We start from the raw sequence: 14,571 nt of genomic DNA on the forward strand, positions 1-14,571 counted from the left end.
GAGATCGAGACCATCCTGGCTAACACAGTGAAACCCTGTCTCTACTAAAAATACAAAACATTAGCCGGGCGTGGTGGTGGGCATCTGTAGTCCCAGCTACTCGGGAGGCTGAGGCAGAATGGCGTGAACCTGGGAGGTGGAGCTTGCAGTGAGCCAATGCCACTGTGCTCCAGCCTGGTTGACAGAGTGAGACTCTGTCTCAAAACAAAACAAAACAAAACAAAAAAAACCTCTTTCCTTTATAAATTACCCAGTCTCAGTCTCAGATATTTCCTTATAGCACTGTAAGAACAGACTAATACACAGACCCCTGCATTGTAGAATGTTTAGCAGCATCTCTAGCCTCTATCCACTAGATGCCAGTAGCACTTCCCCTACCCCAAGTCTCCAGATATTGTCAAACATCCCTTGGTGGGGGCAAAATAGTCCCCAGTGAAGAACCACATCCCTAGAAAAATGAAAACTTATCTTCAGAAAAAACCTGTTCCCAAATGTTTATAGGGGTTCTAATCATAATTGCCAAAAACGGGAAACAACCCAAATGTCCTTCAATGAGCAAATGGCTAAACAAATGGTGGAAATCTATTCAATGAATTAACACTCAGCAGTAAAAAGGAAAGAGCCATTAATAGGCATAACAAATTTAATGGATGTCAAGAGCATTATGCTGTGTTAAATAAGTTAGCCTCAAAACATTACACACACTGTATGATTCTATTTACATGACATTCTTGAAATGATAAAACTATAAGGCCAGAAAACAGACCAGTGATTACCAGAGGTTACATATAAAGGAAGGGTATGACAGAGGGATAACATCAGGGAGTTTTTTGGGGTGATAGAACTGTATTGTATACTCATTATGGTGTTGTTTACATGTGTGAAAGCTAGTAGAACCAAATACTTTCTGTTGTATATTGCATCCCACACCAATCCATTAATCTCCTTGTCCTTCTCTGTCAGAGCTCTTACGTGGCTACATGCATTGTCAAGAAACAATAATATTTTGAAAGGAATCTATTTTTCTGAGCAGCAGGTCTGAACAGTGGGCTTAAAATATTCAGTAAATCATGCTATAAACAGATGTGCTGTCATCCAGGCTTTGTAATTCTATTGAGAGAACACAGAGTAGATTTAGCATAATTCTTAAGAACCCTAGGATTTCAGAATGGTAAACGAGCATTGGCTTCAGTTTAAAGTCACCAGCTACATTTTATCACCCAACAATTGAGTAAGACTCTCTTTTTAAAGCTTCAAAGCCAGGGATTGACTTCTCTCTAGCAATGAAAGTCCTAGATGGCATCTTCTTCCAATAGAAGGTCGTTTTGTGTACATTGAAAACCTGTTGTTTAGTGTATTTACTTTCATCATCTTCTGGATAACTTACTGCAGCTTCCTCATCAGCACTTGCTGCCTCACCTTGCACTTTTATGTTATAGAGATGACTTATTTCCTCAAACCTCATGAATCAACCTTGGATAGCTTTCAATTTTTTTTCTGCAGATTCCTTACCTCTCTCAGCCTTTATGGAACTGAGGTGAGTTAGGGTCTTGCTGTGGATTAGGCTTTGGCTTCAGGGGTTGTTGTGGCTAGTTTGATCTTTTATCCAGACAACTAAAATATTCAAATTTTCTCCATATCAGAAGTAAGGCTCTTTTGCTTTCTCATATGCTTTGGATTTGTGTCCCCACCCAAATCTCACGTCCAAATTGTAATCCCCGGTGTTGGAGGAGGAAGCTGGTGAGAGGTGATTGGATCATAGGAACGGACCTCCCCCTTGCTGTTCTCGTGACAGTGAGTTCTAATGAGATGTGGTTGTTTAAAAGTGCGTAGCGCCTCCCTCTTTACTCTCTTTCTCATGCTCCCACCATGTAAGACATGCTTGCTTTCTCTTCACCTTCCACCATAATTGTAAGTTTCCTGAGGCTTCCCCAACCATGTTTCTTGTACAGCCTGTGGAACCGTGAGTCAATTAAACCTCTCTTCTTTACCCAGTCTCAGGTAGTTCTTTATAGCAATGTGAGAATGGACTAATAGAAAAAATTGGTACCCAGGAGTGGGGCATTGCTATAAAGATACCTGAAAATGTGGAAGTGGCTTTGGAGCTGGGTAATGGGCAGAGGTTGGAACAGTTTGGAGGGCTCAGAAGAAGACAGAACGATGAGGGAAAGTCTGGAACTTCCTGGAGACTTGTTAAATTGTTGTGACCAAACTGCTGACAGTGATATGGACAATGAAGTTCAGGCTGAGTTGGTCTCAGATGGAGAAGAGGAACTTATTGGGAACTGGAACAAAGGTCACTCCTGCTATGCTTTAGCAAAGAGACTGGTGACATTGTGTCCCTGTTCTAGGAATCTGTGGAACTTTGACCTTGAAAGTGATGATTTAGGGTGTCTGGCAGAAGAAATTTCTAAGCAGCAAAATGTTCAAGATGCGTGTATTAGTCCATCCTCATTCTGCTATGAATAAATACCTGAGACTGAGTAATTTATAAATAAAAGAGGTTTAATTGATTCACAGTTTCACATGGCTAGGGAGGCCTCAGGAAACTTACAATCATGGTGGGCGGCATCTCTTCACAAGGCAGCAGGAAAAAGAATGAGTGCCAGCAGAGAAAATGCCAAACATTTATAAAACCATCAGGTCTCATGAGAACTCACTCACTATCATGAGAACAGCATGGGGGAACCACCCCATGATTCAGTTACCTCCCACCTGGTCCCTCCCATGACATGTGGGGATTTTGATGGGATTATAATTCAAGATGAGATTTGGGTGGGGACACAGCCAAACCATATTAATTTGGCCTGGCTCCTTCTAACAGCATATGGTCATATGTATGACCAAAGAGATAATCTGAAACTGGAACATACTTAAAAAGAAAGCAGAGCATAAAAGCCTGGAAAATTTGCAGCCTGACCATGTGGTAGAAAAGAAAAACCCATTTTCTGGGGAGGAATTCAAGTCAGCTGCAGAAATTTGCATAAGTAAGGAGAAGCTGAATGTCAATATCCAAGACAATGGGGAAAATGCCTTGAAGACATTTTCAGAGACCTTTGCAGCAGCCCCTCCCCTCACAGGTCTGGATGCCTAGGAGGGGAAAAATGCTCTTGTGAGCCAGGTCCAGGACCTCGCTGCACTCTGCAGCCTCAGGACATGGCACCCTGCATTGTGGTCGTTCTAGCTCCAGCCATAGCTAAAAGGTGCCAAGGTGCAGCTCAGGCTGTTGCTTCAGAGGGTACAAGCCTCAAGCCTTGGTCACTTCTATGTGGTGTTAGGCTTGCAGATGCATAGTGGGAAAGAGTTGAGGCTTGTCAGCCTCTGCCTAGATTTCAGAGGATGTATGGAAATGTCTGGATGTCCAGGCAGAAGTCTGCTGCAGGGATGGAACTCTCATGGAGAACCTCTACTAGGGCAGTGCAAAGAGGAAATGTGGGGTTGGAGCCCCCACATAAAGTCCCCATTGGGGCACTGCCTAGTGGAACTATGAGAAGAAGGTCACCATCCTCAGACCCCAGAATGGTAGATTCTCTGATAGCTTGCACTGTGTACCTCGAAAAGCTGCAGGCACTCAATGCCAGCCTGTGAAAGCAGCTTTGTGGGCTGTTCCCTAAAGAGCCACAGGGGCATAGAGGCCCCAGGCCTTGGGATCTCACTTGCATCATTGTTGCCTGGATGTGAGACATGGACTCAAAGGATATTATTTTGGAGCTTTAAGATTTAATGACTGGCCTGCTGAGTTTTGGATTTGCATGGGGCTTGTAGCCTCTTTGTTTTGGCCAATTTCTCCCTTTTGGAACAGATGTATTTACCCAATGCCTGTACCCCCGCTGTATCTTGGAAGTAACTAACTTGGTTTTGATTTTACAGGCTCATAGGTGGAAGGGACTTGATTCGTCTCAGATGAGACTTTGGACTGAGACTTTTGAGTTAATGTTGAAATGAATTCAGATTTTGGGAGACTGTGGAGAAGGGATGATTGTATTTTGCAACCTGAGAAGAACATGAGATTTGGGAGGGGGCAAAGGTGGAATGATATGGTTTGGATTTGTGTCCCCACTCAAATCTCACATATGAATTGTAATCTCCAATGATGGAGGAGGTGATTGGATCATGGGGACAGACTTCCCCCTTGCTGTTTTCATGATAGTGTGTTCTCATGAGATCTGGTTGTTTAAAAGTGTGTAGCACCTCCCCTTTCACTCTCTTTCACCTGCTTATGCCATGTAAAATGTGCCTGCTTCCTCTTTGCCTTCCGTCATGATTGTAAGTTTCCTGAGGCCTTCCCAGCCATGCTTCCTGTACAGCCTGCAGAACTGTGAATCAATTAAACCTCTTTTCTGTACAAATTACCCAGTCTCAGGTAGTTCTTTAGAGCAATGCAATAATGGACTAATATACTTTATTTTTTTCCTTTTCTTTTTCAGAGATAGTGTCTTGCTCTGCCACCCAGGCTGGAGTGCAGTGGTATAGTGGTACAATCATAGCTTACTGCAGTCTTGAACTTCTGGGCTCAAGTGATTCTCCCACCTCAGCCTCCCGAGTTGCTAGGAACACAGTACGCACTACCACATGCAGCTAATTTTTTAAATTTTTTATAGAGAGAGTCTCACTATGATTTCCAGGCTGGTCTTGAACTCCTGGCCACAAGCAATCCTCCCATCTCAGCCCATTTCAGACTTTTAACCTTCAAAACTGTAAGATAATAAGTTGGTTTTAACACACTATGTTTGTTGTAATTTGTTACAATAGCAATAAGAAACTAACATAGTCAGTTACCCAGCTGGTAAGTAGCAGAGTTGGTATCTTGCAAATAGATGTGATGGATTCCAAAATCAGTGCTCTTTCCATCCATGGGGATGTGGTGGTTTTAAAGAAACTGTGGATTCAAAAGTGGAAGGCAATGGCTGTAAAAAGCAAGAAGAGTGTAGGAGTGCTGATAATGGGGTCTACTTGCCTTCAAATAACTTCTTCCATATGGCCTGATGTTTTTCATGTCAATAATCATGAAGTCATTTGAGTTCAAAAGCACTCTTTTCAAATTATTGCAAATACCTCTGGCAAGATCCAAAGGTCAATGGCACTTTAGGATGTATTGAGTTAATCTCAGTTTTTCTCCTATACTCGGTGATTATTAACTTCAATGAAGAAATTGGAGTTTTGATAATAGTCATCCTAACTGGAATGAGATGGTATCTCATTGTGATTTTGATTTGTATTTTCCTGATGATTAGTAATGTTGAGCATTTTTTCATATACCTGTTGGCCATTTGTATGTTTTCTTTTGAGAAATGTCTGTTAACATCTTTTGCCCATTTTTAATAGGGTTTTTTGAATTTCCTTATATATTCCTTATATATTCTGAATATTAACCCCTTGTAAGATGTATAGTTTGCAAATACTTTCATTATGTAGATTGTCTCTTCACTGTCAATTTAGAATGGCTATTATTAAAAAAAATAAGTGTTGGCAAGGATGTGGCAAAAAAGGGAAATGCTTACGCATTGCTGGTGGGAATATAATATAGCCACTACAGAAAACAGTATGGATGTCCCTGAAAAAATTAAAAATAGAACTACGATATGATCCAGAAGCCCCACTAGTGGGTGTATTTCCAAAGGAAACAAAATCAGTACATCACAGATATCTGCACTTCCATGTTTACTGCAGCACTATTCACAATAGCCAAGACTTGAAATCAACCTAAATGCCTGATAACAGATGAATGGTTGAAGAAAATGTGGTATATCTATACAATGGAATACTATTCATCAATAAAAAGAATGACATCCTGTCATTTGAGACAAGATGGATAATCCTGGAGGATATCATTAAGTGAAATAAGCCAGACATAGAAAGACAAATACTACATGATCGCACTCATTTGCAGAATCTAAAAAATAGTTGATCTCATAGAAGCAGAGAGTAAAATAGTGGTTACCACAGGCTGGGTAGGGGTGAAGAGAGGGGATGATGGAGAGAGGTTGGTCAACAGGTACAAAGTTACAATTAGAAAGGAGGAATAAGTTCTGGTGTTCTATTGCACAGTAGGGTGACTATGGTTAACAGTAAGGTAATTGTATATTACAAAATAGCTAGAAGAGAGACTTTTGAATGCTTTCACCACAAAGAAATAATAAATGCATGAGGTGATGGATATGCTAACTGCCCTGATTTGATCATTATGCAATGTATACATGTATCAAAACACTGAATTGTATCCCATAATATGTACAATTAAGATTTTTTTTTTTTTTTTTTTAGATGGAGTCTTGCTCTGTTGCCCAGGCTGGAGTGCAGTGGCGTGATCTCGGCTCACTGCATGCTCCAACTCCCAGGTTCACGCCATTCTCCTGCCTCAGCCTCCCAAGTAGCTGGGACTACAGGCACCCGCCACCATGCCTGCCTAATTTTTTGTATTTTTAATAGAGACAGGGTTTCACCGTGTTAGCCAGGATGGTCTCGATCTCCTGACCTCGTGATCTGCCTGCCTCAGCCTCCCAAAGTGCTGGGATTACAGGCGTAAGCCACCATGCCCGGCCCAATTAAGATTTTTTAAAAAAGAAATTGGAGTTTTGATTGGGTGAGGTGAAGTAAATAATTTTGAAGTATTGGCAGCACTTCAGTTTACAGGCAGGCCTTAGTGGGCAGAGAAGATGATGACAATGAAAAGCTTGGGGCCATTGAGGGCAACAGTTACAGTATGCCAAAGACTACTCAACCTATTTCAAACTTTCCAGAGGGTGACTGACCGTACAGATGTTTTCAGATTTCTTAAACTGCACAAGACCCCCTTTATACTAGCAACTTCACTTAAACCTCATCTTCAAAAGCCTTGCCTTTTATATCTCATGTCATTTGTACAACCAGGGGTCGCACCTAGGAAGGTGAAGCTGTTAAACGAGTAGGGCTGGCTGGCCCTAGTCAAATTTGTGAAAGAGGCAGCTCTATTTCTTTTTAATTTGAGCAGGGACTTTGATGCCTTAACCTAGCAAGAATTCTCAAACAGAAAGGTTTTTGTTTTGTTTTGTTGATCTGGAAGGTTTTGAAGGCTCACCTGGGAGGTAGCCATCATTGCACATCCTTCTCTGAGGTCAGGATACCAATAAGAAAGGGAGGCTGGCAAGCTGAGTGGATGCCTTGGGGATTTAACTCTTATATTGCCATTTCCCATCTTATCTCCTCACCCTGAGTAACCCCAAGGATTCTGGGGGAAATGAAAATTAGTTTTTCCTCACAAGTAAGATTACAATGCTTTCCTTAACTCAAAAAGGAGTGTTTGGGTATGGGAATGTATCTTGGGTGGGAATTTCAAACACTCTGTATAGGGCTCCCCAATGGCGAGAAAATCTCTTTTCTCTGTTTAGTTCATTTGGAGTAGACATTCTATCAAGAATGTATTAGAGACTACAAAGGAAAGGAGGACAATAATATTCCTTCCTTTATTTCTCATCCTCACTGAATGATATGGCAGGTGTAGCGGAGTCCGAAGGAAAATAGATTTCTTTCCTTCCATCCTTACCAAAAGTGTAGTGATGCCTATAATCCACTCCCATCATAGATGAACAGTTGAAAAAAAATCTAAAAACATAACAAAGGTAGTTCAGAACTGCTGATAGAGGGGGTTGGATGATTTAACAAAAGAGACAGACAAAAAAATTTTATAACACTATAATTATAAAGTTGAAGGCACATCCTTGGCAGAAATATGATCAATTACATGCTTATGAAAAACAAACTACTGAATATCTTAACTACAGTAGATGGATATTGCACAACATCGTCCACTGCTGTTTTGGGCACCAAACAATCAATGTTTAACAACGTTTAGCTAAACATTTCTTTAACTAAAAACATAAGGTTGAGACGCCTGGTTTTGGCTACAAAAGGCATTTGTTATCAACACTGTGAAAGAAGCTCTTTTAACTGAAGAACAAGAACTCGTGCTTTGTGCTCTATCTGGTTACTCATACCAGATGGAGGGACTGCAGAAAGTTAGTGTAAAAATAGGTAATAATTTGGCAAGAATCAGTATTTTTTCTATTTTGTAAAATATTACTTAAAAATATAGAAAAGAAACAAAACAAACAAAAACCCAAAAGGAGTGATTCCAGGAATGTCTTTATTCTTTTTAAAATAACCAGTAACCAGATGCCTCACCCAGAGAAAAAAACAAAATGGAGTAAAATAAATATCAAGAAAAGTCATTTTAAAGCATGATCCATAAGTAATAGAAAAAATTCTCTTAACATACATTTTTGATTTTAAGCTGTATACACAAAAGATATGCGCACTTAAAGTTTTGGAAACATCTTGTCTACAGTGCTATTTTGGGCATTCTATACATATGAATAAAGAATACTTTTTAAAAAGTAAAGCACAATATAAAATTACTTGTTCACAAGGCATCAAATTTGACATTCTAAAATGTTGATACTAAACTAGGAAAAATAACATTGCTAGTTTCACAAATGACACACCATACATCTTGGGACTACAATACTACTACTCTAGTTGTGTTTTAATCTTTGAAATTCAAAAGGCATCTTTGGATATTTAAGTTTAAGGTGCCCCATAGGTGAGTCTGAACCAGCACTGGATATTAAAGTATCTTTGTTATCTTCAGACTAAGGGCATGGTTGCTGAGTGAATACAGAAGAATGATAAATGAAATACAAATAGAGAAATTCAAATATTCAAATATCAAATTCAAATATAAATCCATTTCCCCTCAGTATGGTAATATGTATGTATGTGTATGTACATATATATGTGTGTGTATATATATATGTGAATATACACAAACACACATTTATAAAATTTCTCATTAGTAACTCCTGACTTAAAGGTAGCTACTAACTGAAAGCAATATTTTTTATTCCCTCCATAATCAGCTCTTCCTCCTGTAAATACAGCTTCTCTTTGAAGTTAATGAAAGTTCAAGATTGCAAAAAAGACTTGTGGTAGAGGATTTAAAGGTGGCTACATATTACTTAAAGCAGGACTCTTTCTAAATAGCATGTTTTCTATTCTTGTTGTAAGAGCTGAAATTATCTATTTGGTTATTTCAATACTATAAGCTGCTATTCCCACTGTCCCACAATATGAATACAAGACCAAGAGGATGACTCAAAGGTACACATAATAATGGAAGAGTAACTGGCTGTGTTCAACTGCTTGAGGTGGGTGGGAGGGAGAAGGAAGGATGCTTCTTTTTTTTTTTTTTTTGAGACAGAGTCTCGCTGTGTTGCCCGGGCTGGAGTGCAGTGGCCAGATCTCAGCTCACTGCAAGCTCCGCCTCCCGGGTTTATGCCATTCTCCTGCCTCAGCCTCCTGAGTAGCTGGGACCACAGGCGCCCGCCACCTCGCCCGTCTAGTTTTTTGTATTTTTTAGTGGAGATGGGGTTTCAGCGTGTTAGCCAGGATGGGATGCTTCTTTTTTCAACATTTGCCTATCAGCTGTGTCTTCTAGAAGAAACAAGTTGAGTTATAAGATGGTCACTTGAATTAAAATAATAAATAATAAAACTCAAACTGAAAGCATGGAGGATGGCATAGGGATTGGTCTAAAAAAAGGGCCTAGATATACAAACTCATTGATATTTCAGTGAAATGGGTTTATCTTTCTAGATTAATAGCACCTTCATCAAAAGCTTCAGTTCTGTCTTTTAGACAGCTGAGACAGAAATTAGATCTTTTCTAAATCTGAAAGACAGCAAGGAATAAGGTTGTAAACTTTGCATGTGTATATATGAAAGGATAAAAGAGAAAAGGGGTAGGAAAGGAAGAACTCCATCCCCTACCCCCACCTGATTTGAAGAATCTGCTCTAGAAAAATGATTTTTTGTATTTATTACTGACCTCAAGGGGAGAAAAGAACTAACATTTATGGAGTACAAAACCTATGTGCCAGATGTTGGGTTAGCAGCAGCTTTGCTTATGGTAATGGGAACAAAATGTTAGGAATTTACTTATGAGTCCTCTTCATTGACATATTCTGCATATGAAATTCATCTTGCAACTAACAAAGAAATTTAAATAGTCTTACAAGTACCAGATCTCTGACCAGTGTATTAGCTACCAGGCTAATTCTAAAGGGAATTTCTAAATCCATTTGGCAATGGGAACAAGCTCCTAAATTTACCAACCACACCAACTAGGCAAGTTCAAATGTTTTAAACTAGAGAAAAGTATATATTTAGCTAAAAAGCATCATAACCTAGGGAAATTTTAGTTTCTGTATTATGATTTTACTGTATTTTTGGCAAATGCACCTTTGTGTAATAGCATTATTTTAAAGTATGTTTGAGAGGTTATCTGAAACACTAAAAGATAAATAAAATCTATTAAATTATATATACTAGCAAAGTGATTATACTCAATTCAAAAAATACAAATTTAGGCTGGGCATGGTGGCTCACGCCTGTAATCCCAGCACTTTGGGAGGCCAAGGTGGGCAGATCACCTGAGGTCAGGAGTTTAAGACCAGCCTAGCCAACGTGGCTAAACCCCGTCTACTAAAAAGTATGAAAATTAGCCAGGTATGGTAGTAGGTGCCAGTAATTCCAGCTACTTGGGAGGCCAAGGCAGGGAGAATTCCTTGAATCCGGTAGGCAGAGGTTGCAGTAAGCCAAGATGGTGCCACTGCACTCCAGCCTGGGCTACAGAACGAGACTCTGTCTCAAAAACAACAACAACAACAAACAAATTTAGTGAATCCAGATAATTTTATATGACCTGTATATGTATAATAGTGTTAATCTTTGAAAATTTTTTGAGCAGAAGAGGCTCATAACGTTAAGTTTCCGGACTGAGATCAACAGACTACATGAAGAACAACTTAGAGCCCAACTCGGCAGGAGTGAACTGAAACTGAGCACAGAGCTAGGAAACTTGAAGGAATAATTTGATATACTTTTTACAACAGTGGAAAGATGGGAAGCAGGGAACCCTACAGACCTTTAAGGTCTTTTGAGCCACAACATTTAAAAAGGAGCAAAATATTAGAACAGTTGTCAGTTATTTTTAATCAATGAAAAACCACCTAAACTTGGTTAGCTTGAAAGAAAATAACAAAAGAAGACATACTGGAACATTTAAAAAAGCAACTGCAAGGACAAGGATGCGGGGAGAATGGAGGAAAGAAAGCCTGCAATAAATAAGGCACATCTATTTTTAAACAGCTTCAACTGTTTCCCTTCTAAAACTAGATGTTTTATACACAGTGCTTTGAAAGTCATTACTCCCCAGTGGGGCAGGGATACAGGCTGGAGAGTATCTTCAATATCTTGAATTCAAAAGCATGAATATCTTCATGCTCTCAAACCTTCAAATTTTTCATTGTCTTCTTCTTCGGCCATTTTTTTTTTTTTGGTCAAATAAAAAAAATATATTACTTTAGCAGCAGTTCAGCAATCTCTCATTGTAGGGCTTGTAAACCTCACTGCTCTACCTTATCAGTTGTTAGTGAAAACAAAAATATACTGGAAATTCAAGTTTAAATAAAGCTAGGTTCAGAGCTGATACCTTGAAAAAGATATTTTTGCCAATAGATAAACTCAACTCAAATAGAATCCCTAATATAAGAGCATGAGACCAACATAAAATCCTTCTACAATATTTTGAAAAGTGAAGGTAACAACATGAATGCTGTGTCAGTGCATGACAAGTTAAACTGGCAGCACTCTCCATGGCCTTTTATAATGCAGTGTCATCATCTTCCCTGAAGTCTCCCACCAGGAGTGAGTGCTTGTCAGGTTCACTGGTAACAACGCTGTTTAGGGAGCGTTTATCAGACAGTAGTGAGTTTATAGAGGCTCTGCTATAATTAACAATCCGGTCCAGCAAACCCAGTTTAGGAGAATTCCTTGAAGTATCATCTATTCCAACATGAACGCTGATTTCTGAAGGACTCTTCTGTCCTATCTGGCTCTGGGCAGGCAGTTCATAATTCTCGTAAGTTGGTTTCCTGTAACTGGACACATGCAAAATTATGTTAGTTTGAAATAACCAAAGTAAATGAGACGCTTGCTACATGCACAAAAGAAAGATTTGCTCACCCACACTTGGTTTTGGTATGAAATATATACAAGTGATCACTGGTAGGAAAATAGTTGAAATGAATTGTGTGGAGTCACATCATCAGAAATCCTACTTATCAGAGTTAGTGTACTATATTTTATCCCACTCAGTGCTTGTGGTTGCTATGCATAAAGTACACGAGGTAACAATTACATAGCTAATTATTACTGTTACCTAATAATAATATATATTTTTTTGAGACAGAATCTCGCTCTGTTGCCTATGCTGGAGTGCAGTGGCACAATCTCAGCTCACTGCAACCTCCACCTCCACCTCTCAGGTTCAAGTGATTCTCCTGCCTCAGCTACCCGAGTCGCTGGGATTACAGGCGTCCACCACCACACCATGCCCAGCTAATTTTTGTATTTTTAGTAGAGACAGGGTTTCACCATATTGGCCAGGCTGGTCTCAAATTACTGACCTCAGGTGATCTGCCCACCTCGGCCTCCCAAAATGCTGGGATTACAGGTGCGAGCCACCATGCCTGGCCGCTAATAATAATTCTCATTAGGAATGGTTTGGGCTTATCATTGATCAATACAAGAATAAAACCTACCAAGAATGACTGGATGATAAAAGGAATACAAAATACAAATGTGAGCAAGCTATCATACTTACAGTTTAAGGAAGAGAGAAGAAAGTACTACAGAAACAGATGAAGCAGCCATTGCCGCAGATCCCATCCAGGGCTGCAAAACCAAACCAATGGGCATAAAAACTCCTAAGAAACAAGTATAGATTAGTTAGAGCAGATAATACTAAACAGATTATCAATGTGTTTCTAACATATATACAAATCATTTCTTTATTTGATATTTCTTCAGCATTTATCCTCTTGGTGGTGGAGATTTTTGTTGTTGCCGTTTTTTCACTAATAGAGTGTTGCAGTTAACATTCTTGTACGTGTCTCCACGTGCCCATGTCTGAGAGTTTCCGTAAGGTGTATACCTAGGGGTGAAACTACTGGGTCATAACATGGGCACATCTTCAACTTTACGTGGATACTCCTCAGTTGTTCTCCAAAGTGGTTGTAGTGATTCATAATCCAACCAAGAGCGTATGGGAGTTCATGTTCTACAAACTCATCCACACTTGGTCTTGACAGACATAAGAATGTTTGCTCATATCATGAGGATGAAATAGACTTATACTTTTAACTTTTAATGTGCTTCTCTATATTTTTCTACTTTTTCCATGGTGATCATGTATTACTTGTATAATTATTTAAAAATTACTTGCTCCATGAATTAATCTTACTGGACTTAGACTGCTCTTTTGCTCTTTGTTCTCTCAGTATTTGTGTGTCCTTGCTGATAAACAGTTTTGTAATTGTTCTCATGTCATTTCATGTCTTTCCTTGGCCCTCAAACCAGAGAGAACAAGAAGAAAACGATAATTATTTCTTTTATGTCATCATTACTAACTCCTACCAGGTCCCTAAGTTTAGGAGATTCTCAGACACTTATTAAATAACTAAATTATTTTTTCTCAGTTATATTCCTTTGTTCACTCTCTCTCTCTCATCTGGTCTCTCAACCAAAAAAATACCACCTGACTATAATAGAATATTACGTGAAGAGCAGAAAATTCTCTGTCTGCTACAATCACCACTATGTAACAAGACAAAAACTGATGCAGAATAAAAAAAAGACTAGAGGAAAATATACTTGTATAATTCTTTAAAAATCATTTGCTCCATGAATTAATCTTGCTAACAGTGTTTGTGTTTGGGTAGTCAGATTAAAGATAAATCTGTTTAGAAAAAATTAATTAATAAGCCAACAAATACATATCTCTGTGCAAATATGTGGAGAAAGAGATGAAGCAATGTGGCAAAATACTATCAGTTGGTGAGTTTAGGCGAAAGGCATACAGATTTTCATTGTACCATTTTTTTCAACGTTTTCGTAGGTTTGAATTTTTTTTTTTTGAGACAGAGTTTCGCTCTTGTTGCCCAGGCTGAAGTGCAATGGCACAATCTTGGCTCACCACAACCTCCGCCTCCTGGGTTCAAGCGATTCTACTGCCTCAGCCTTCCGAGTAGCTGAGATAACACACATCTGCCACCACGCCTGACTAATTTTGTATTTTTAGTAGAAACGGGGTTTCTCCCTGTTGGTCAGGCTGGTCTCGAACTCCCAACCTCAGGTGATCCACCCACCTCGGCCTCCCAAAGTGCTGGGATTACAGGCATGAAGTCTGAAATTTTTCAAAATACAAAGTTGAAGGCTGGGAGCGGTGGCTCACACCTGTAATCCCAACACTTTGGGAGGCCGAGGCAGGTGGATTACCTGAGGTCAGGAATTCGAGACCAGCCTGGCCAACATAGTGAAACCCCGTCTATACTAAAAATACAAAACTTAGTAGGGTATTTTGGCGGGGACCTATAGTCCCAGTTACTCAGGAGGCTGAGGCAGGAGAACTGCTTGAACCCAGGAGGTGGAGGTTGCAGTGAGCCGAGATTGTACCACTGCACTCCAGCCTGGGCAG

General features: G+C 39.5%; 1 protein-coding gene across 1 annotated transcript in view; it reads right to left on the reverse strand.

The window, feature by feature from the left end:
- Positions 1-11,354: 11,354 nt before the first annotated feature.
- ATP7A (ATPase, Cu++ transporting, alpha polypeptide) overlaps positions 11,355-14,571 on the reverse strand; it is a 166,091-nt gene continuing 162,874 nt past the window's right edge. The window contains exons 23-24 of the mRNA XM_011947435.1: positions 12,700-12,802; positions 11,355-11,974 (exon numbers count right to left, since the gene is read on the reverse strand). Of these exons, the coding sequence (XP_011802825.1) occupies positions 11,698-11,974; positions 12,700-12,802 (380 nt within the window). The 3' untranslated portion in view covers positions 11,355-11,697. The remainder of the gene's footprint in view (positions 11,975-12,699; positions 12,803-14,571) is intronic.

The sequence above is a fragment of the Colobus angolensis genome, unplaced genomic scaffold, assembly GCF_000951035.1.
Source record: "Colobus angolensis palliatus isolate OR3802 unplaced genomic scaffold, Cang.pa_1.0 Scaffold265, whole genome shotgun sequence".
NCBI lineage: Eukaryota > Metazoa > Chordata > Mammalia > Primates > Cercopithecidae > Colobus > Colobus angolensis.